The 23,551-nt window shown below is 37.1% G+C and overlaps 1 protein-coding gene across 3 annotated transcripts in view; it reads right to left on the bottom strand.

Annotated features, from left to right (window-relative positions):
• The window catches only part of LOC143845872 (clustered mitochondria protein-like), a 43,206-nt gene that overhangs the window by 4,031 nt on the left and 15,624 nt on the right, over positions 1-23,551 (bottom strand). For all 3 annotated transcript variants that reach the window (XM_077354279.1, XM_077354281.1, XM_077354280.1), the window contains 12 exons: positions 20,499-20,617; positions 19,888-19,996; positions 19,656-19,790; positions 15,545-15,679; positions 14,979-15,149; positions 14,723-14,809; positions 8,570-8,692; positions 6,855-7,010; positions 6,696-6,764; positions 2,374-2,532; positions 2,021-2,077; positions 1,897-1,937 (listed from right to left, as the gene is read on the bottom strand). In XM_077354279.1, the coding sequence (XP_077210394.1) occupies positions 1,897-1,937; positions 2,021-2,077; positions 2,374-2,532; positions 6,696-6,764; positions 6,855-7,010; positions 8,570-8,692; positions 14,723-14,809; positions 14,979-15,149; positions 15,545-15,679; positions 19,656-19,790; positions 19,888-19,996; positions 20,499-20,617 (1,361 nt within the window). The remainder of the gene's footprint in view (positions 1-1,896; positions 1,938-2,020; positions 2,078-2,373; positions 2,533-6,695; positions 6,765-6,854; positions 7,011-8,569; positions 8,693-14,722; positions 14,810-14,978; positions 15,150-15,544; positions 15,680-19,655; positions 19,791-19,887; positions 19,997-20,498; positions 20,618-23,551) is intronic.

Here is a 23,551-nt window from a genome sequence, read left to right as displayed (position 1 = left end):
AACATAAACAGAATATAAACAGTTTTTTTTTTTTTTTTTTTGGTTTTGCTCTCCGTTTGTTTTGGTCTGTTTTTGTTTTTTGTAATTTCTTTGTATCTTCTTGTTTTGCTACGATCATCTCGGTCGAGCTTTCTAATAAAATCTTCACCTATTAAAAAATAAAAATAAACAGGAAAAGGAAAAGGATGTTTGCACATGCTTGTTCTCTCAGAGTGTCGTTCACCTCCTTACATTGGTGGGAGCAGGGGCACAGGGACATATAGCGTGCCCCCCCCCCCCCCCCCCCCCCCCCACCATCTGCAAAGCAAGCGTAAGGCTATGTACATCTAGCCCTCCCCAGGCCCCGCAATGGAGGGAGCCTCGTGCACTGGGCCGCCCTGAAGCTAAATATAATTTTCAGTCCAATAATTGGTTTTGGGCTCACAATCAGTTGTCATAATCATAAACGAACAAAGCCTAAAAGAAACAGAACAGCCCAAGATAGGGCATTGGAAGTAAAGCACTATTACTGGTGAAGAACTCAAACATATCAACTTTACTGTTTTCGGTCCATCCTGGTAATAAACCGACTTGGCATCTAACTCGAGTACATATAAATGCATATAAGCTGATGCTATTAACCAGAAAAGCTTATAAGTCGAAATTAACAGTTGAAAAGAAAAAAAGGGCATAACCCATTCTGAATCATAGCCAATTGCCAGAGACACTATTTACATCAAATATCAAGCATGAGATCCATTAACACTGTCAGTAGAACAGAGAGCCACATTGTCACACAGGAGTCTCATCCATACCACGAGTATAGTGGTGAGCTTCATCTATTGGACATTCAGGTTCAGTTTGAATCCTTCAATTTCTCTGTTCAATGGATCGTTACAGCTTCCCGTATGTCTAGTATCATCCTCTGTACTGAGATATACCATGAGACCAACTAGTTGATTCAAGATCTCGCTATCAACTTCATGTCCTATAAAAAAAGAAATTTTTCTGGATGAAGTCGGTTGATTAGGACAAAATTGTATCCCTTAGGAACCACACACACACATGGTTATATATACTAGTAAAGTCTAATCTAAACGACCAATTACTGGAGTCATTCTGCAAGCCACCTATTTCCCAAATTCTATAAAATGTCCAGAAATGTGAAACCATCATGACTCTAAGGAGAACTTCCTCCAATCATTCTGATGTGACCTAGGCTCTGATACCACTTTGGCGCAAACACGAGGATTTGCAATTTTATCCTTTGGAGAACCTGTCGAGCTTAATGGGTTAATCTTCATATAAAATAGCGCAACTAGTCCCAATTTCAGATTAAGTGTTCGAAAAGTTAATTAATTCGCCTTTAGTGTTTTACTTCGGAGTTGGTCTTTAAAGAATTTCCATCAATGATCTTAAATCTGTCCAAGCATGAAATTTCCGTGACATGTCACACCAAAAGAGAGCAATAACGATAAATATTGGCAGCAAGAAATGTATGGTCTGGACACAAGCTAAAACCAAGTAAAAGGTATTACAAGGGACCATACAGTAACCATTCCTGTACATCAGACTAAAGCTGCAACCATCATTTGAACCTTATTCATTGGGTTTGCAATAGAAAAAAAGTACAAATTTTCTTGACTTCCAAAGAAAACATTCGAGATATATTAAAAAAAAAGCATTCAGTGTGAGAGGTGCCAATAAATTGGCACATAATCCAAGTTTGAACAAATAACTCATTCATGTGTATTAGTCTTATTGCATGCAACCACTGACAGGATTCAGGGTAGAATAGTTTCCAAATTAAGGTTCAGAAATGGACAAGTTGAAAATTGAACCAAATATTACACAAAATGATTGAGTACTTGATGATTTTTTTTTTTTTTTGAATGATATTGAGTACTTGATGATTACCGACAACAGTTAGCAACTTCTCGATGCATAGGACCGGTAACCTGCAAAATCCATCATTGAACAGATCATAAGAGCTTCAAAAGGAGATACATAGAAGGCCGCAAACTAAAGGAAAAAAACTTACTTGTTGAAGTACAGAAAATGCTTCAGAAAATGAAGTATATGCTTCGTTAAGCATTCCCTGTGACACAAGAACATCAAATAATGTGTATAGCTACATCTATCCAAACTGAAATTAAATTCACCATAAAATCCTTCCAACTGAACACATTGGCATGATATCTGGCTCAATACAATAACATATTATACACAAGGTTCGAAATTTGGATGTAATCTCGATGAGGCCGAAACCAAAATTTTGGTGTAAATCTTAATATTTAGGCCGAAATGGCCGAAATTTTTAAAATTTCGGTTTCGGTATAAACTTCAGTCCCGGCCGAAATTTCGGCTGAAATTTAAAACCAAGATTACACATACCTCGACCAATCGGGTCTTCCCTGTTTCAACAAGATCCCTGGCTTCTGAACATACTGGAACTGAATGCTTTACCACAGGTTGGAGATTCAAAATATCTGAAGTTTGGAATGGGGTGGCAGTATCAAGATCATATTTGCGTGCGGCAATGGCTATGCCCACCTGTTAACGCAGATCAAATGCAATGTTATATAGGCAATATGATAGCAACAGTGCCAAGGATAATAAAACAACACGATCTTAAAACCCATTTGAAGAAAGTTTTTCTCGTAAACTTGATCTCAGCAATAGAAGATTATATAATACCATGTCCCAGTATGCACACTAAGTTTAATGGCATTTATTCTAGACCAAGAGTACTAATTCAACATGCTTGGATTACTCTGCCTTTATATTGATATTATTGTGACGATCATAAATCATTAAGAAAAATAAAGAAACTTCAAGATCTACCAAACATATTTTCTGCCATATCATATCCCAAGTTACAATTGCCACCGAATCTATACCGGCACAAGATTAAAATAAAGTTGCTTTGGAAGTACAACAGAAGTTATTGCCTTCTCTACAGCCAATGTGACAGGGAAAATGACAACTCAATGGGGTGGTGAGAGTGGTGAACCAGAGCCAGTAACAGGAAAAGATGCTATACATAAACTTGTTTCATATAACAGTTACATGTGCAAGGCCTCTCACACCAATCCATTGGCCGGAATAGTGGAAAAAGCTTGTTCTATTCTTTCTATTGCCAATCCTAGTTTTCAATTCCATTCCGTTCCAGATGAAATCTACAAAATGTTCCATTCTAGCAAGAAAACTGGACCCGGTCCAGAAACTGTATTTGTGTTCTGGTGAACTCTGGACTGTTTCAGTCATTCCAGTTGTCTTATATATATCTTTTTACCATTGTTATATATAAGTTAGATGCCCATAAGGGCATACTCCATTGAAAAAAATCCCATATTCAGTCATTCCAGTTGTCTTATATTTATTTTTTTACCATTGTTATAGATAAGTTAGATGCCCATAAGGGCATACTCAGTTGAAAAAACATCCCGTATCAAATGATGGGGTTTAACAATAACAATAATGTCTTAGATTATGTTACTTTTGGATAGATGTTAACATGGTAGTAACTAGTAATAAATGGTAGGCCTAACAAAATATGTAGATATGTTTTATTTTTTGCTACTGTTCTTCTCATCCTTTTGTTTTTCCTGTTTCAATTTTAAAGCACTTGAACTTAAAAATTTTGCTATGTCTTTCCTAAAAGGAACATCAGAACTAATGGAAAACTAAAACATTCAATTCCATAATAAAAATGGAAGCGTGCAAGCTTCCCCTAAAATTCACTGACGTTATCTTGTTTAGAGCCAATGCAAGCTTGCAACCTTGATATGCATGAACTAATAATCAGATAACCAAAATATCCTCGAGTAGACATCAAACTAACCCCCACCAAATTTAAAATGTATAGAACACTAGTATAACCCAAGATTTTGTGTAATACAACTTAATTTGCATTTTCAACTTCATCTTCATTTTCCTCTCTACTTTCTTTTCATCTTCTACACGGATGAAGGTAAATGAAGTTTACATCAACCATTGTTATATGATCAATTTCAACCCTTAGATCAACCAAAATAAAACAAATTTTTTTTTATTTTAGAGAAGCACAAATAAAAATAGAAAGGGTCCAAGAAATCCAAAAGACCAACTTCTAACGGTATATAACTTATAAATTGGACTCTTTACTTGCAAAGACAATTAAGGACTCTTTCACCTACCACTAGTTACTTATCCTAACACAAATATACCACTTTCTCCACTTGAAAACTTTCCTAATAAGTAAGCCTCCAAGATTTGAACTAAAACACTGTTTATGTTTTCTTTTCTTTGTTTGATAGGGCCCACCAAAGCCCATTGAAACTGTACCCAAAAATTAAATAAAAAACAATAAAATCTCCATAAATCATAATGCCCCCAACTTGTCAGTTTTTGTGACGAGTGGAGCTTTATTATTGATGTTATTGCTATTTTGATTCTCCTCAAGCCTACTTTTTGATCTCAATAGACTCTTTTCTTCTCTCGAATCATCTTTGTTGAATTATGGGCTTGTTGAACTTTGGTTGCAACAAATTCACGTGTCCTCTAAGTAGTGTTAAAAAACAATCCTTCATGCATGAGAAAATGTAGGTATCAAAGCAAAAATCAATTACATGAAAGAAGAATAGTATACACCACTGTTTTAGACTTTTAGTACTTAACTTATAACTAAATCTCCTTGCAGGTAGTAGTTAGAAATGGCATGAAACAATAAATGAAAAAGTTTGCAGAAAAAAAGGCATGATAAATAAAATTGTTTTAAGAAAAAGACAGTACATTAAAGAAATTCACAGCCTGTTTGGGACGCCCAAAATTGAGATTGAGCTGGGGGGAAGTGGTGAGGTCTGTTAGAATGAGTAGTCACCATAAGAGTATAATTGTCTATTTACTTTATCTCATTAATATAAATACATGAGGGGGAGTTCTCTCCACTCACGATTCTCTCCTCTCATTCTTTCTTCTCAACATGGATTAGAGCGCCTGGTCGCTAAAGGATATACACAGACTTTTGGCGTTGATTATACAGAAACCTTCTCCCCGGTTGCCAAAATACCATCGGTTCGTGTCCTCCTCTCTCCGACAGTTAATCAGGGTTGGATACTTCATCAGTTAGATGTGAAGAATGCACTGCTTCATAGCGACCTCCACAAGCATGGTTCAGGAGGTACAGTGAGGCCGTCATGCGTTTTGGCATGAAACAGTGCGTTGTAAGACCACTCGGTATTCAGTCATTAGTCCTCATCTTATTGTATTTTGCTGATTGTGTATGTCGATGACATCATCATCACGAGCAGTGATTCAGGGGGTATACAGAGGTTGAAGATATTCTTACAGAAAGAGTTTTCCACTAAGGATTTCGGACGCCTCAAATACTTCCTTGGGATAGAGGTAGCATATTCTTCTCGAGGTCTATCTCTTTCACAAAGGAAGTATGTTTTGGATCTATTAGAGGAGACAGGAAACCTTGGAGTGAAGCATGAATTAGTACCCATGGACCCCAATGTAAAATTTGCCCCAGAAGGAGAGTTGTTGAAAGACCCTGGCAGATACAGGAGACTGGTGGAAAGCTTATATATCTTACGGTTACTCGCCCAGATATATCGTATGCTGTACGGGTAGTCAGCCAGTACATGAATTCCCCACGTACCTCACATTGAGCACCAGTAGTTCAGATTCTTAAGTATTTGAAGGGAGCACCAGGAAGGGGTCTATTATTCAAGAGACATAGTCATATGAGGATTGAAAGTTTTTCTGATAATGATTGGGCTGGATCTCCAGCAGATAGGAGATCGACCACTGGATATTGTACCTTTGTAGGGGTAATCTAGTGTCATAGAGAAGTAAGAAGCAAGATCTCATTGTGAAGTCAAGTGCTGAAGCCGAGTACAGAGTGATGGCACATACGAGTACAAAGCTCATTTGGCTACGATCACTTCTGTCAGAGATTCGTATCATCTCTTCCTCACCTTCACAATTGAATTGTGATAACAAAGCTGCAATACATATTGCAACTAATCCAGTATTCCATGAGCGCACAAAACAAGATCAAGGATTATTGACATTTTATTCGTCAGAGGATCCAGAAGGGAGAAATATGTATCGTATTCACTCGTTCTGCAGATCAATTAGCGGATATGTTCACAAAGTCATTGGGAAAGGCTAGATTGAGTGATATTTGTAACAAGCTAGGAATGTATGATATATACATTCCAGCTTGAGGGGGAGTGTTAGAATGAGTAGTCACCATAAGGGTATAATTGTCTATGTACTTTATCTGATTAATATAAATACATAAGTGAGGGGGAGTTCTCTTCACTCACGATTCTCTCCTCTCATTCTTTCTTCTCAACATGGTCTTATCGGCTCATAGTTTTTGCACAGCCACAAATGGAACCAAGTATAGGTTTCATTGCAAAAAATGCACCAAATTGCAAATTAAGAACGCCTCAGCCATTCTTAGTTCACTACCATATGAGACTGTGAAAACAGCCCGTCAGCCCCATTTCTGAAATTTGTTACACCCAAACAGCCCTAGAAAGTTCTTAGCAAGAAAAAAGAAGGCATGAGGCTACCCCTACCAACCATAATAATAAGAAAATTTAATGAATTCAAAGAGAAAAATAAGCCCAAAAGACATGTAGTAACCGTCAATTTAGTGGCAAAATGATTTTTACAGAATAAGAGTTTACAAATCCACCGATGAGATAAAATTCAGTCACCTTTTGGCACAGATTACGAATAGCTGAAACTTTTGTTGCCAGCAACCTTGCATCCATAGGCAATTCAAACTGCATCGAGAAAAACATATTTTCAGACACAATAATATAGGAACCTACAAAGAATTCACATGGCAACTCCAAACTATAGTGTTGCGGTACCTGATATTTGACTTTTGCAAATTCTTGAATGTCAGACCACAGTCCTTCAGAAGTAACATGCATATATGCTGAATGATTCTTTTTTGCAGATGCTCCATGACTCCACCTTGTTTGCCCTCTTTTAGACTTGCCTCCAGGTTGATAGCCTGGATGTTCCTGGAGAAGTATATGCGTTAGCATTAGTGAAAGCAATATTCCACAAAAGATAAGTGAACAAAAACAGATGCTAACAATTTCATATATTACAAGTCAAGACCTCCATCAATCTCATTTTTCTTGAAAAGGATTCAGTAAAGCCTCAAATAAAATTCGGTACAAATGTCCATTTAAAAAAAAAGTTCTGTACAAATGTGAGAACTTATAAATAACATTATAAGACAAATTGCTGAGACGGAACAACAGATGGTGTCAAATATTTTACACAAATGATAAACTAAAAGTTGAACAAAGTTGGGAAAGAGCAAAAGAATGATTTGAGTATAAACATGTAAAGAACAAAAACGAGAAGAAAGTTTAGTGTACATAGGATAAAGAGTGAGAGTTGGGGAAGAGAAAAAGAATGATTAAAGTATAAACATGTAAAGTACAAAAAGGAGAAGAAAGTTCGTGTATATAGGATGAAGAATGATTAAAGTATAAACATGTAAAGAATAAAAAAGAGAATAAAGTTTAGTGTACATGGGATAACCTCTAACTCATGAGTATAACCAAAAAATGCCAAGGAAAACTAGGTTATCAACCCTTCAGGTTACAAAGTACCCTATCTGGTGTATTAGCTTCTCCAAATATAGGACACTCAAGCATTTGTGTGATTCTACAAAAAGCAGGTAATGGTCATCAACTGCCACAACCAGATATCACCTTGTTCAGTGGGGTGTCAATAGGCCACACTTACAAAGCTTTGGCCAAAAAAATGAATAGACCACTCCCGCAGGTTCTCCTATTGGTAGGGATTCATCCCAATAGAAGATGTGAAAGTATATATCAATGTGTACCCCAAATATTGACATGGCCCTAGGGATGTCGTGCACATGACATGCACAGATTGGATGTGACAACTGAGTTGAAGTTTAGGTCTACACGTGTCTACCCATTTGCATCAGCTTCTTTACTAATTCATGGTCGCAGGTCACTTATTACATGTGTCACTATTATACTAGCACATGAAATAGTATAGCAGTTTCAATGTGAAGCCTGATTAGTTCTTATGGACAAGGTATTAACTTTATGTTTCGGTTTCGGTCATCAGCGAAACTGAAACATTTGTGTTTTAGTACGAAATTTCATCCGAAATCTTGTAAAATCACGGAAACATTTCGGTACGAAATCAAGGCCGGAATCCATGTAAGATTCTTCGCCCGGTTTTTCTTTTTATTTTTTGTCGTATTTTTAGAAATATCTTAAAGGAATCTCGTTGTTCTTCTCTTTTCTAAGAGTGGAGTTAATTTTTGTCAGGGTTTCTGTCGAAATGCCCTTGATTGGATCCAAATCATTTTCGGTTACTTGTTAAAAGTTAAAACTGATTGAGAAAGTAAAATCAGTTACACTTAATGACGTGGATCCAATCAAGGGCCCTTTTCCGGCTTTTTATGCAAGGGCGCCCTTGCCCCTATCATTCCTCAAAACTTAAAACTAAGTACTAGCACAAAACAGGTATTGAAAAAAATTACAACGAAAAATGATAAATAAGAAAAAGCCAATTATGTTTGTCATACCTTCTTTTGAGTTTTCATTTCTGTATTGTTAGCACTACCAGAAGGTAGATTGCTGAGGAAACAATTGAAGAAATGCGAGATTGAAGGCCCGAGATCATGATCCTGGGACTCTCTCAAAAAATCCTGTGTAACCACAAAAAAAAGTGGCGCTTACATGATATCATAAATTGCCTTCAATCACTATTATAGAACTCTATATTGCATTTGCAGGTAAACAAATTTTCAAGAAATAAAGTTGCAGTTAAAAGTGACTTCTCGGCTTTATGCTTCCAACTCCAATTTTATTTTATTTTCATTGATAATTCCAACTTCAATCCTCTAAAAAGTTAAAAGTATTATAACATTTTTACCATTCTTCAAGGTAAAAAGTAGTGAACACGGGAAGGTCATTGATTGACTTGGTGTAAGCCCAATGGTTCCCACCTTGGCAATCTTCTATGTTTTGATGATTCCAAACACAAGTTGATTTGTGTTGTATTTCTAATGTGTTTGATGTTGAAGTGCATGTGTTGGAGATTCAAGTAATCAAACACAAAAGTCAAGGACATTGCATGGATAGTGGCATGAATCAAATGGAGAAGATAATTTGAAGCCAAAGGAAGATGAAGGCTTGGAGCATTTCATGAAGACCTTGTGAAGCCAAAAGAAAGGAAGAAATAATCCATGTTGAGTTGAAGCATTGAAGTTCAAGAGAAGATTGAAGTGCTTGTCAAGTCAATTTAGTTTGTATTAATCTCATTTGTTTTTAGAGATGTTAAAGGCACTTAACAATGTTTTAAAATGAACTTGAAAATGTATTTGAAAACATAGGACTTACGCCCAAAGACCATGGCCCAAAGCCCCTGAACTTTATATGTTAAAATGGAATTTAACACAGGGTCGGTCGACAGGGGTTCCCCGGGCGACCGCGGCAAGGTAGCTGGATTTAATCCAGCACTTGTCGAAAAATAGCAGGCCGGTCGACCGGGTCTTTCCGAGCGACTGCGGAGGTGTTTCTGGAAATCCAGGAACACTCCAGCATGGTCTGGCCGGTCGACCGCGGAAATGTTTTGAGCCGAATTTTTTAGCGAACAGGTAGCCCTCGCCGGGCGACCGCCATGGGGCCGGTTGACCGCGACGGTTTGAAATTTGAGATTAAAGAGATGTGCCCGATAGGGGCGGACGACCGCCATGTCTCGGTCGACCGCGCCGGTCTGGCAATAGAGCCGTTGGGGAGTGCAGGGCTTGACTCTTTCAACCCAGTTTTTTACAGTTTTACCCCCAAACGGTCATATTTTCAAATGGGCTATATGTACACTATCTAAACCTTCTAAACCATCTCTTTGCAATAACTTGAAGATCCAAAAAGTGGCGCTTACATGATATCATAAATTGCCTTCAATCACTATTACAGAACTCTATATTGCATTTGCAGGTAAACAAATTTTCAAGAAATAAAGTTGCAGTTAAAAGTGACTTCTCGGCTTTATGCTTCCAACTCCAATTTTTTTTTTTTTTTCATTGATAATTCCAACTTCAATCCTCTAAAAAGTTAAAAGTATTATAACATTTTTACCATTCTTCAAGGTAAAAAGAAGTGAACACGGGAAGGTCATTGATTGACTTGGCGTAAGCCCAATGGTTCCCACCTTGGCAATCTTCTATGTTTTGATGATTCCAAACACAAGTTGATTTGTGTTGTATTTCTAATGTGTTTGATGTTGAAGTGCATGTGTTGGAGATTCAAGTAATCAAACACAAAAGTCAAGGACATTGCATAGATAGTGGCATGAATCAAATGGAGAAGATAATTTGAAGTCAAAGGAAGATGAAGGCTTGGAGCATTTCATGAAGACCTTGTGAAGCCAAAAGAAAGGAAGAAATGATCCATGTTGACTTGAAGCATTGAAGTTCAACAGAAGATTGAAGTGCTTGTCAAGCCAATTTAGTTTGTATTAATCTCATTTGTTTTTAGAGATGTTAAAGGCACTTAACAATGTTTTAAAACGAACTTGAAAATGTATTTGAAAACATAGGACTTACGCCCAAAGACCATGGCCCAAAGCCCCTGAATTTTATATGTTAAAATGAAATTTAACACAGGGCCGGTCGACAGGGGTTCCCCGGGCGACCGCGACAAGGTAGCTGGATTTAATCCAGCACTTGTCGAAAAATAGCAGGCCGGTCGACCGGGTCTTTCCGGGCGACTGCGGAGGTGTTTCTGGAAATCCAGGAACACTCCAGCATGGTCTGGCCGGTCGACCTCCATAAGTCCGGTCGACCGCGGAAATGTTTTGAGCCGAATTTTTGAGCGAACAGGTAGCTCTCGCCGGGCGACCGCCATGGGGCCGGTCGACCGCGACGGTTTGAAATTTGAAATTAAAGAGTTGTGCCCGATAGGGGCGGACGACCACCGTGTCTCGGTCGACCGCGCCGGTCTGGCAATAGAGCCGTTGGGGAGTGCAGGGCTTGACTCTTTCAACCCAGTTTTTTACAGTTTTACCCCCGAACGGTCATATTTTCAAATGGGCTATATGTACACTATCTAAACCTTCTAAACCATCCCTTTGCAATAACTTGAAGATCCAAAAAGATAAAATCAAACTTGTTTAAGTGCCTCTCTCATCTCTAAGCAAGGAAGTAGATTAGGCTTATATTTGTACATCTTCTATCCATCTTTTGTAACCCTTTTGAAGGGAACTTTATTCAAAGAATATCTTTGTAATTTGGCGAGTGCGAAGAGACGCGTAGCCATCTCAAGAGCGAGTGTTGGAGACGCGGAGCTTTCTCCAGTTCGTGGCGAGTCTTGCAAGGCATAGCCTAATCATCTTTGTAATTGGGTTGATTCTCCGCCATTAAGGGAATCCATAGTGAAGCCATCAACGGATTGTGTTGGTGGAGTGGAGTAGGTCCGAGGTTGGGACCGAACCACTTAAAAATCTCGGTGCACTCTCTGTTTACCCCTGGTCTTTATTTTGTGGTGTGCATTTTTATTTTTATGTCATTTGTGCTTAAGGTTTTAATTTGTCGTTGTTTTTAGCTTCCGCATTGATTTTTAGCAAAAGTTTTTAAAACCCAATTCCCCCCCCCCCTCTTGGGTTGCCATCACCCATGGGATTTCATTTGGTATCAGAGCATAAGGCTGTTATTTAGGGATTTTTAAATTTTCAAAAATTTAAAAGAGGAAAGATTATTTTTTTTGTGGCAAAAACCATGGATTTTCATCTTGGCCAATCGGTTGTAGATCCACCTATTTGTGATGAAAATAATTTTGATAAATGAAAAATTCGTATGAGTTTCTTTATAGAATCATTAGATTATGACATTTTGGATGTACTTGAAAATGATTTATCTTTTTCTAAAAAGAAAAGTGGGAAAATTGATTCCAAATGGTTTGATTTGAATGTCAAAGTTTTAATCGCCATTTGTTGCTCATTGTCTCCATATATTTGAGAAAATTTTAAAATGTAAAAATGCTCATGAAATTTGGGTTAAACTTGAAAATATCTATAAATCTCATGATTGTCATTTTGCATTTGTAGATTCTAATGCATCTCATATACATGATTGTGCTGTGAATCCTAATGAGCATTTAAAGTCTTTTGATATTGAGAAGGATTTCAACATTTCAATTTCCAACATGCAAAAAGAGATTGATTATTTATAAGTGGAAATTGATAATTTTTCGCTCAAAAATGATGCTTTCAATCAAATAAATGAAAACTTGATTAGTGTTAATTGTGATTTGATTCAAATATGCAATTTATTTGGAAAAGAAAATGAAAATTTGGTTTTTTTAAATCAAAATTTACAAGAAAAGAAAATTGTTGAAAATCTTAAATCTTCTTGTATTGTTACATGTCTTTCTACATGTTGTATTATGTCATTATTGTGGTAGATTATGACATTTTAAAAATGAATGTGTGTTTAGAACTTTACCTAAGAATAAGATGATTTGGGTTGAAAAGAGTATTTTAGGTAAAATCTAAACAAATTGGAACCAAGTTGGTTTGGGTTCCAAAGGCCCCAACCTAGTTTTCTACGTTTTTGCATTAGATTAGGGGCTTGTGCTTTAACTTGAATATCTTTATGATTTTGATAGTTTGTGCCCAAGGTTCATGTTTACATTGTTACATCTTTACCTTGGTAATGTGTTTTGATGAACCCACATATATTCTATTTGTATTTCAAATAGGAAGAGATTTGATTTAGGGGAAACTTGAAATTGTGTTATTTTTCAAAACCCCATTTATATTTCTAAACCCTCCTTGTTTTGAATTTTGTTTTTCAATAGGGGGAGTTTTAGATTGTTTCATTCCTTGACGAAGGGGGAGCTATACATTGCATTTTTTAATCCCTTGTGCTTAAAATTTCATCCTTTCTTTTTGTGATGACAAAGGGGGAGAAGTTTTATGTTTTTTGTACTAAAACGTGGCAATCACCTTATGTGTTGTCATCATAAAAAGGGGGAGATTGTAAGCCCAATGGTTCCCACCTTGGCAATCTTCTATGTTTTGATGATTCCAAACACAAGTTTATTTGTGTTGTGTTTCTAATGTGTTTGATGTTGAAGTGCATGTGTTGGAGATTCAAGTAATCAAACACAAAAGTCAAGGACATTGCATGAATCGTGGCATGAATCAAATGGAGAAGATCATTTGAAGCCAAAGGAAGATAAAGGCTTGGAGCATTTCATGAAGACCTTGTGAAGCCAAAAGAAAGGAAGAAATGATCCATGTTGACTTGAAGCCTAGAAGTTCAAGAGAAGATTGAAGTGCTTGTCCAGTCAATTTAGTTTGTATTCTTCTCCTTTGTTTTTAGAGATGTTAAAGGCACTTAACAATGTTTTAAAATGAACTTGAAAATGTATTTGAAAACATAGGACTTAAGCCCAAAGCCCCTGAACTTTATATGTTAAAATGGATTTAACACAGGGCCGGTCGACAGGGGTTCCCCGGGCGACCGCGGCAAGGTAGCTGGAAATCCAGCACTTGTCGAAAAATAGCGGGCCGGTCGACAGGATCTTTACGGGCGACCGCGGAGGTGTTTCTGGAAATCCAGGAACACTCCAGCATGATCTAGCCGGTCGACCTCCATAGGTCTGGTCGACCGCGGAAAGGTTTTGAGCCGAATTTTTGAGCGAACAGGTAGCCCTCGCCGGGCGACCGTCATGGGGCCGATCGACCACGACGGTTTGAAATTAAAAATGTGTGCCCGATAGGAACGAACGACCGCTGTGTCTCGGTCGACTGTGCCGGTCTGGCAATAGAGCCGTTGGGGACTGCGGGCTTGACTTTTTCAACCCAGTTTTTTACGGTTTTACCCCCAAACGGTCATATTTTCAAATGGGCTATATGCACACTATCTAAACCTTTCTAAACCATCTCTTTGCTATTGAAGATCCAAAAAGAGAAATTCAAACTTGTTTTAGTGCCTCTCTCATCTCTAAGCAAGGAAGTGGATTAGGCTTATATTTGTACATCTTCTATCCATCATTTGTAACACTTTTGAAGGGATTTTTTGTTTTCTTTATTCAAAGAATATCTTTGTAATTTGGCGAGTGTGAAAAGACGCGTAGCCATCTCAAGAGCGAGTGTTGGAGACGCGGAGCTTTCTCCTAGCCGAATCATCTTTGTAATTGGGTTGATTCCCCACCATTAAGGGAATCCATAGTGAAGCCATCAACGGATTGTGTTGGTGGAGTGGAGTAGGTCCGAGGTTGGGACCGAACCACTTAAAAATCTCAGTGCACTCTCTCTTTACCCTTGCTCTTTATTTTGTGGTGTGCATTTTGACTTTTATTTCATTTGTGCTCAAGGTCTTAATTTGTTATTGTTCTTAGCTTCCGCATTGATTTTTGGCAAAAGTTTTTAAAACCCAATTCACCCCCCCTCTTGGGTTGCCATCACCCCTAGGATTTCACTTGGTTTTTTTTACTAAATAGGACAAGCCAAAGGAGTTTTTGGTTATCGTGGCAGGTCAAAACTCGGACATGGGCGAGAACTTGGCCAAGGTAAATTTGCATGGTGAGTCGATGATTGACTCGGAGTTTTGAAGCAGTGATGGTTACTGTAAGTAAGTGCCTAAGGCATGAAAAAACCCAATATGCTTCCTCCCAATCATTAAGAGAGCTTGTTTAAGAACGTGTGATGTTAATGTAATAAGACGGGTCACCTTGAGAATATGCTTGGCAGACCTGACAACAATCTCGGTGACACATAGATTCCATATATGAGGGAAATGTCTGGTCATATCAGCTACCTGTGGAGAACAGGATAAGACACATCAACAAGAATGTAGTGATGGTTGAATAAGAACAGTTCTCTAAGTTTCCATAGGGATTAGTCCCGCCCTAAAATGGCGTGGGGATACCCTATGTCATCCAAAAAAAAAGAACAGCTCTCCAAGTTTCAAGTCGAGAAAGGCTTACTTTTCCAATATAACGGACATTTATTCCATGATCATGGAGGGCTTCAGTTAAAGTCTGACCATCCATGGGTGATATCTCGAGCGTACAAAGATCTTGGATGAACTTGGGAAGAACAACATCTACGAGATATTTGCCAGCTTTCATTACACTTGCTTCATCTGCAGTTATCTCCTGATGAATAAGGGAGATAATGTAAAGAGCATAGTTAGCAAAAAAGGCATTTTTTTATAAAAAAAAATGCCGTTTAAAACTCGTTTTAATGGTTTGCAGTTTAAAACTTTTACAGTAAAAAACTCGGGATTTTTTTTTGAGGAAAACGTTTTAAACATGTTTTTTTGGCCAATCTTTACAACTTTACCCACACTATATTTTGTAAATTACAAAATTTTAAATGCTTTACTATTGTTTTTTTTTAACCAAAAAAGCATTAAACTCGAATTTTTTTCCTCCTGTTTTATTGCCGAATCACGTTTTGTTAACTAGTAAAGAGAGGCATCACCTCCAATGTGAATTACAAAGAAAAAGGTAAGAAAAAGAATATATAATGTTACACATGCAATACTTACCTCCTGACCGCCAGCTAGTTTAAACTCAGTAAAAACATTAGGATTCAATAGTATCTCCTCGCATGATTTACAGCCTTCAGGAGGTGCAGAATTACATTCTTGAGCAGCCTTAACGTGCTCCTCGTCTACCGTATCCTACATAAAAGAACAATATAAATTCAACGGTCAAACATTTTTCTTAATATGAAATTATTAGCAACAACTATGCATTAGATAGAATATGATGTGAGTAGTGTCATGAACAGTGAAGTGAATACTGTTGTGGGCATGTAGTGAACCCTCTTTTATTCTAATTCACTTAAGTGACTTAAGTAACTCTTTCTATTTTTGTGAAAGATGGACCCTATCTGTGTCAAACTGTCCTACATTGAAGTGGGCCCTATTTGCATCAGAATTGAGCCTCCAATCCCTAGTTTTTCCATCCCATTTTGGCTTTTTTTTTTTTTGGAATGGTAGCCAATATCATTGACAATAAAGAAGCCCGAGATGGTAGATACAAGAGGATAATACAAAGAGAAAAAAAAAACTACAGACACTAAAAGAAACTAGTCAAGGCGTCTCGCTAAAAGAAACTGATCAAGACAGGAGAGAGTCAAATAACGCCAAGTCCTCCTCGGAAACTCTGTCTCTCGTGAGCCTATCCACTACCTTGTTGGCCAAGCGACGAACATGCTAAAATGCTACAAAAGACAATCTCGCCCAATCAAACATCTCATCAAACAATCTATCAAATCTCCAAGGCGGCTTTTGCTCTCCATTTACCCAACAAATGACGTTAAATGAGTACCCTTCTACCACACCATATTGTTGAGATGGTCTCTCACTACCAACTTCAAGCCTTGGTAAACTGTGCGCACTTTTGCTTCTGTAGCATCCGCCACCCCTATGGGACCCATGAAGGCCCAAATGACCTCCCTTCTCTCGTTTCTTAGGACACCCTCAACCCCAGGCCCAGGGCTCCCCAAGCTAGAGCCATCATAATTGAGCTTGAGCAACCTAGGAGACAGAGGATTCCAATCTTGTACCACTTTTTGCTTAGTCTCCACACTACTGCAAACGACACTCCACCTTTCCCATAGATCATAGGCAGAGACAAATTTGAATTGGGGAAGGAATTTCACCCAAGAGATCGTCAATGCAATGAAGTTCATGAGCAGGATATTTGGACTATTGGAAATCCTTTTAAAGACTCTTGTGTTTCTTTCCTTCCATAATACCCATAACATAGGAAGGCTATGTTCCATAGAGTTTTACCCTATTTCTTCCATGGTACCGCCGGCCATCCCTGAAGGAGATCAATGAGTTTTTCAGGAAAATCCCAACTAATGCCGAATCTATTTAACAATTCACTCCAAATTTCCCTTGCAACTTTACAGTGAATGAATAAATGGTCTACGACTCTACATTCTCTCCCTCTTCCAAAGAAAGTCCACCGTTTGAATCCTCTCCAGCAACGCCGCCCAACCAAAGGTGCCAAAGGTGCATACTCTGGGTGGAGCCTGGAAAGTCCATACTCTTTCGCTCGTGTTTTTGTTCCAATCCAAAGTCAAAATCTGGGATGCGATCAAATATCCTTCCTGTAGTCAAAAGTTGGATACAAAGTTGTATTACATCAGTCACCCCCTACAGAAAAAAAAAAACATGCATTCCAATTCATGAGTTCATGTCTTCTTGTTCCAAAGATATTCGCTTGTCAACGAAAACACCGTACCTATAATCTATGAACTCAAGCCCATGTCCGAGTTCTGACCTGCCAAGTAAACCAAAAACTCCTTTGGCTTGTCCTATTTAGTAAAAAAACCAAGTCAATCAATGACCTTCCCTTGTTCACTTCTTTTTACCTTGAAGAATGATAAAAATGTTATAATACTTTTAACTTTTAAGAGGATTGAAGTTGGACAATTTTCAAAAAAAAATAATCTATGAACTCAAGGATCCTGTTGCTTTTTCAAACAAGATATTTGGAAAGAGAATACTCTAGTGGTAATCTTGGGAGTATATTATCAGGAATGATATATATAAACTCCTCCAAGGCAAGGTTTAAAATTTCGGTTTCGGTTTCGGTTTCAGACATAGCTGAAACTGGGCCGAAATACTGAAATTACGACCGAAATACCGAAATTTTGGCCGAAATTCTGTAAAAAAACAAATTTCATTATTTTGCCGAAATTTTGGAAAAAAAAAGAAGTAAATTTCAGAAAAAAAAATTAAAATTACATTTCCCCGAAATTTCTGAAATTTTGGATTTTGGCTGAAATTTCAGATTTATGTACTTTCGGTGTCGGTCCCAACCAATCGATCAATCTTCCATTGATCGACCATATATCTGTAGATCGCTCCAGTTCAACGTCGGTTGATTAAACATCAATTTCAAGTTCTTTTGATTGGGTGCCATCGGGCGCAATTTTCTCACAACCAGTTTTCCAATTGTGTGTTTGATCGAATCTTCTAGATTACTTCATGGCATTAGAAAAGATACAGGTAACTCATGGGAAACTCAAATCCTCATAGGATACTTCTGTATCTTCAATGCCTAGCAAACAATCAGGTGTTGCCATTTGTCGTGAATATGGAGCATGCAGTATGGCTGGGTTGCATAGTAATTGAGTGAAAACAGTGCTGAATTGTGAGAATTGCTGTCTCATTTCATCCATCCTTTGGATCTATCATTCTGCTTGATGTCTCAACCAAGGTTCTGAAAATCGGAATCGAATCGTAAATTGTAACAAGGTTTGAATCGTAAATCGAATCGTAAATCGTAAGATTTTTTAAGATTTATATATAAAAATGAGAAAAAATATTAAAAACTATAAAAAGGTAAAAAATAAGAATAAAAATGAGTAATTATCTATTTTCCATTTGAAACTATTAAATTAAATATAAAATTTCATGATTAGCAATCCGAAGCACAAACCATATTCATCACACAATAAATTACTAAACAAAGCACAAACTATATTCATCATATAATAAATCATTATATAATTTATCACAACAGTAACAAAGTAAATACTCAAATCTATAATAATCATCATGTAAAGAAATGTCAGCAATAAACAAAGTATTTTGAAATGATTTTCATTTTGAAATCACAATAAGTTCTCAAAATCCAAAACATACAGAATCATAAAAATTGTAAAAATCGCATGATTCAAAGTAGAATCGTACTTGAATCGTAAGATTTTTACGAAAAAAGATTCTATGTCCGATTTGAATCGTTGAACCCACGAATCGATTTGAATCGTAAGATTCAAATCGTAAATCGTAAGATTTTAACAACAGAGGTCTCAACAACTCCTTAATCGCTTCAATGTTATTTTTTCACTTGATTCGTCGCTAGAATAGACTTTCTAGGAGCCATATTAGCTATAATATCAAATAATGCAGAAAAAAGTCTACAATTGCTGCTCTAATACCAAATAATTTAGAACAAATCTACAATTTTTGTTTGATCGGTAAGCTGGGATCGAACCTGAGACCTCAAGGTTGAGAAACAAAGCCTCAACCGTAGAACAAATCTATGATTGACACTCTGATACTAAACTATAGTACAACTTATACTAAAGAATAAAGTCAAAGTCAATGGGTAACTTTTGGATTCAACTTCTAACAATATATTCAAATTCTAGAATTTCTCGAAGAATAAATTACTGCAAAAAAGCATCATAGCAACTAACTTTAGTACTAACCCCAAAGAAATTGATAATCGACGATCAACATGTCAAATCTTTCATTTTTTAACAGACTGGGTAGGTCAGATCTAGGTCTATTACAATTGCAGAACAATGTTTTAGAGAACCTTGTGGGGAATTGCTGCAAAGACTCTCGAAGAGGGAAACTTTCGCCAAGAAAGATGCCCACGAAATGTAGCAAAACCTGTAGTAATTTATAATATCTCATTTAAACAAGTTTACAAGTATGCCATTAAGGCCATCCAATGATGAGCCCAATCAGATTAACTAAATAATAATAATAACTCTAAGGAACAAAAAGCATGTTGTATGCATAGTGGGCGCTATTTAAATTGAGTTTCTTCAACACTAGTAAACCAAAAAGAAAAGTTGTGTCAACAATAATGACATAAAATTGGTAGGCTTGAAAGAGAACCTACTATCTTGGAGCTTGAAGCGGCCACTGTCTCAGTATTCACCTCTGCGTCAATACTAGTAACACATTGAGAATCAGGCACCTCCAAGACTTCTCCTTCAGTTTTAGAAATAGAATTTGACCGCTCCACAGCTCCAGCCTTGCTCAGATTAAGCCATGTTCAAATTAAAAAAGGAACCTGATATTTTTTAAAAAACCTAAACCAGTTTCCAACAGTGACCAAGGCATAAATTTACCTGGCAAAAGGAAGCAACAAGTTCAGGCCTTAGAACACAAAATCTGGATCCCGGACCGCGGTAATTTGCATCCCGTGGAGTTACCCTCATCAAGTCCAAAAGATAATGTCTGAAAATAAAGCCAAAAAATGCAAAATCTGAGAGACCCTCATGCGTCAAGTGCACTTTCCAAAGGCTTATGGAAGATCCAACAGCAATCGACCAATACATTTGAAGATAATGTTGCAGGTATAGGAGCAAGGATTGAAATTTCGGTCGAAATTCTGTAAAAAAAAAAAAGATTTCAGAAATTTCCGAATTTTAGCCGAAATTTGGGCCAAAATTTTGGTAATTTCAGCTAAAATTTTGAAATTCGGGGGGGGGGGGGGGGGGGGGGGGGGGTTGTTTAAAAAATTATTTCGGCTGAAATTTGGGACCGACACCGAATCAAGGTACTTTCGGTGTCGGTCCTGGCCAAAATTTCAAAGCATGTATAGCAGTACTCATCAATATATACTATTGAAGCATTGTTCGTAACAACTATATTATAGAACACATACTAATGTTGTAACAAGCATAAGCCGACAGAACACAGTGAATCGAGAAGAAAGGTATGGCATGTTAGCGATCACCTGTCATCGCTGCCAATAATACCCTTGCATTCCACAGGTGCAGCTAACTTTACGACATTTCCGGATCCATCTAAAACCATATGTTCCTTCAAATGGAGGTGCTTAGCAGCCTCTAGTACCTGAAGTTATTATAAAATTAAATTTATGACACAATACGTGACAAGAGCATCATGAAGCAAAGCCAATTATAGTAAACAAGAGATAAATAGAAAAAGAAATGGAAGTTAATGGAAGTTTAAATGTTTAACTTTTCAGGCACAAACTAATGCAGCTGGCATCATGAAGCAAAGGCAACTATAGTAAACAATATATAAATAGAAAAACACATGAAAATTAATGGAAGATGTATAACTTGGATACCACCCAGCTGTATATCTTTTCAGGCACAAACAAATACAGCTGCATTAGGAAACCACCAGCCTTTCATTCCTAGCATACTTTTAAAATAATAATAATAATAAAGAAAATAAAAAGATTTGCATATTTTATTAAAGAAATATTTATAAGCTGGAGGGCCGACTCTCTAGCTAGAGCTGGGCTTTCGAGGGCGGAGGTGGAGTTATTTGTGTTCAAGTCTTTCTATCTTACCCAGGTGGGGCTGGTCTTTTGTATTTATTATTGTGCTCGATCCATTGTATTGACCTCCTCGGTCTTTTTATTGAAATGATATTTATCCTTGCCATTCAAAAAAAAAATTTATACGCTGGGTGGTATACAAGCTATACATCTCGTCCAATAAATAAGGATCCTCTACTCAAGATTTTAGAAAGCAATGATAATGTATGTATCATCATATCTCTTTTCCTAATCAACAGATGAACAGAAGGTATACCGTAAGGATAATATTACATCTAGTGACAAGTCACAGTCATAGCACCAGATCACTGCAAATTAAGCCATATGCAACATTTGCCCCCAACTCGCCCAGTTATTTTTCAATTAGTGAGGCAAAAACTTAGCACCACAGTTCCTGAAGCCAGCCATAGGAATAGACAATGCAAACCAAAATGTGATTCTACCTTACATGGATTAACAGCTTATATTAGACAACACTAAGGCCCGGTTCGTTGTAGATTTGACAACCGATTGTGAGTTCAAAGCAGATTATTTGACTCAAAATTAAATGTGATTTTGAGTCCAATATCGGCTTTGGACTTGCAATCGGTTGTCGAAATCTAAAAAACAGGGCCTAAGAAACACAATACATGGGAAAATTTCTCTTGCAAAAGACACTTAATTTCATTGTATGGGACAAAGGAGTGCAATGCATGAAAAGATATTAGGAACAATTGATAGATTTGTGTCTTTTCCTCGACGAATTCAGATAAAAAAAGACAGGATTCTGATACCAAATTCATATAATTCAAGCTTCTAGTCAAGTGTGGAGAACTTCTAAAATTAGAAACATTTTTGTATTTTATTTGAACTAGAAGTAAAACTAGCAAGCTTCGTATGAAAGGGAATTCTGTCTGTTCCACATAGCAGGTCACAGGTTTAAAGGTGAAGCTATGTAATTGGGATTTATAGATGCCTTAAAATTGCAATAGCATTAAAGAAAGCTACAAATATGGAATTGATGGACATGTAGCAAGAAGTACTTAGCATCTCAATGTAGTCTTGTGAGTGAGTGACATCGATAAAGCACAGGATAGGAGTGATGAAATATGGCATGAATTAGAAGTCTCAAATGACATTAACAAAAGATTTTTGTCAATACTCTCAAATTTAGATATAAAATTGAGGTTGGTAATCCATTCAGAAAAAAAAACATTGAGGTTTGTAAAATCAGCGATTAAAATGTAAGCTTGGGCGATAACCCAGCGAAAGGTAAAAAGGAGTCAATTTGAGAGACAACGATTGAAGCGGTCAAATTTTAATGAACTTGGGAGAGGCAAAGGAGTTTTTGGTTAACTTGGTAAGAAAAAACTACGACTAGGACAATAACTCGCCCAAGGTAAATCCTGGTTGGCTCAGGGAATTTTGGAACAGTGCATAACATTAATGAGCCAGATTAGACATGTTCACAAAAATAAAATTTTGTAAGATGATAATTCTTTCATTCATATTCAGGAAATCAATATTTGTTTCTGAACAACTTAAAGAGGATAATTTTTACAAAAGTGCCCAAGCCAGTCCACGTGGGCCCATATTGTTTGGGTGATCCAAACCATTCATTTGATGGGGCCTTGACATAGATACAGTGTGCCCAAAAAATCAGCTCCATAGGATCATCCTAACCCTTTGATTAGTAGAGGTTAAAATGGACGGATTTGTAGAGGTTTATACCCGTCCATTTTAACCTCCACAAATCTAGGATGATCCTATGGAGCTAATTTTTTTGGGCACACTGTATCTATGTCAGGGCCCTATCAAATGAATGGTTTGGATCACCCAAACAATATGGACCTACTCTATTTTTGGTCGACGACTAGATAATTTATCTAGTCCCTCGGAGTAGAAACATTTTTCCCTATATATATATATATATATATATACTAGCAAAAAACCCCGTGCGATGCACGGGCCGACAAAGAATTGTATAGACCACATCATAGGTTGATCTAAACCGTCCATGTGATGGAACACAACATAAATAGGTTGTGCCCCAAAAATCATTTCCATAGGCTGATCCTAGCCCTCCAATCTATAGAGGTTTCCATAATTCCTCTTCAATCGGATGGTTAAGATCAACCTATAGATTTTTTATTAAAAAAGCATAGAGGAGGGGGGTAAGATTGAAATTATGTGGCTTTAATAGGTGCCTTTGTTAAAAAGCATAAAGGAGGGGGTAGGATTGAAAATATGTGGGTTGAATGGGTGCATTTGTTAAAAAAAGTCAAAAAAAGTGATGTGTAATTCTCATAGAATTTCCAAAAAATTGAAAAAATTCTCTTCTTTTCTCTTCTACTATATATATATATATATATATATATATATATATATATATAGAGAGAGAGAGAGAGAGAGAGAGTTTTTATATGGTGACCGACCGTCAAGTACCGTAATAGCGGTACCATCCTTGATATTTGATCCAATAGAAGCGCACTTTTTAA

Source organism: Tasmannia lanceolata, unplaced genomic scaffold (assembly GCF_043159265.1).
Source record: "Tasmannia lanceolata isolate RefF3 unplaced genomic scaffold, GAP_Taslan_0.1 ptg000015l, whole genome shotgun sequence".
Classification (NCBI taxonomy): Eukaryota; Viridiplantae; Streptophyta; class Magnoliopsida; order Canellales; family Winteraceae; genus Tasmannia; species Tasmannia lanceolata.
The sequence above is the reverse complement of the archived record's forward strand: the minus strand, read 5'-3'. Positions and strand labels throughout refer to the sequence as shown.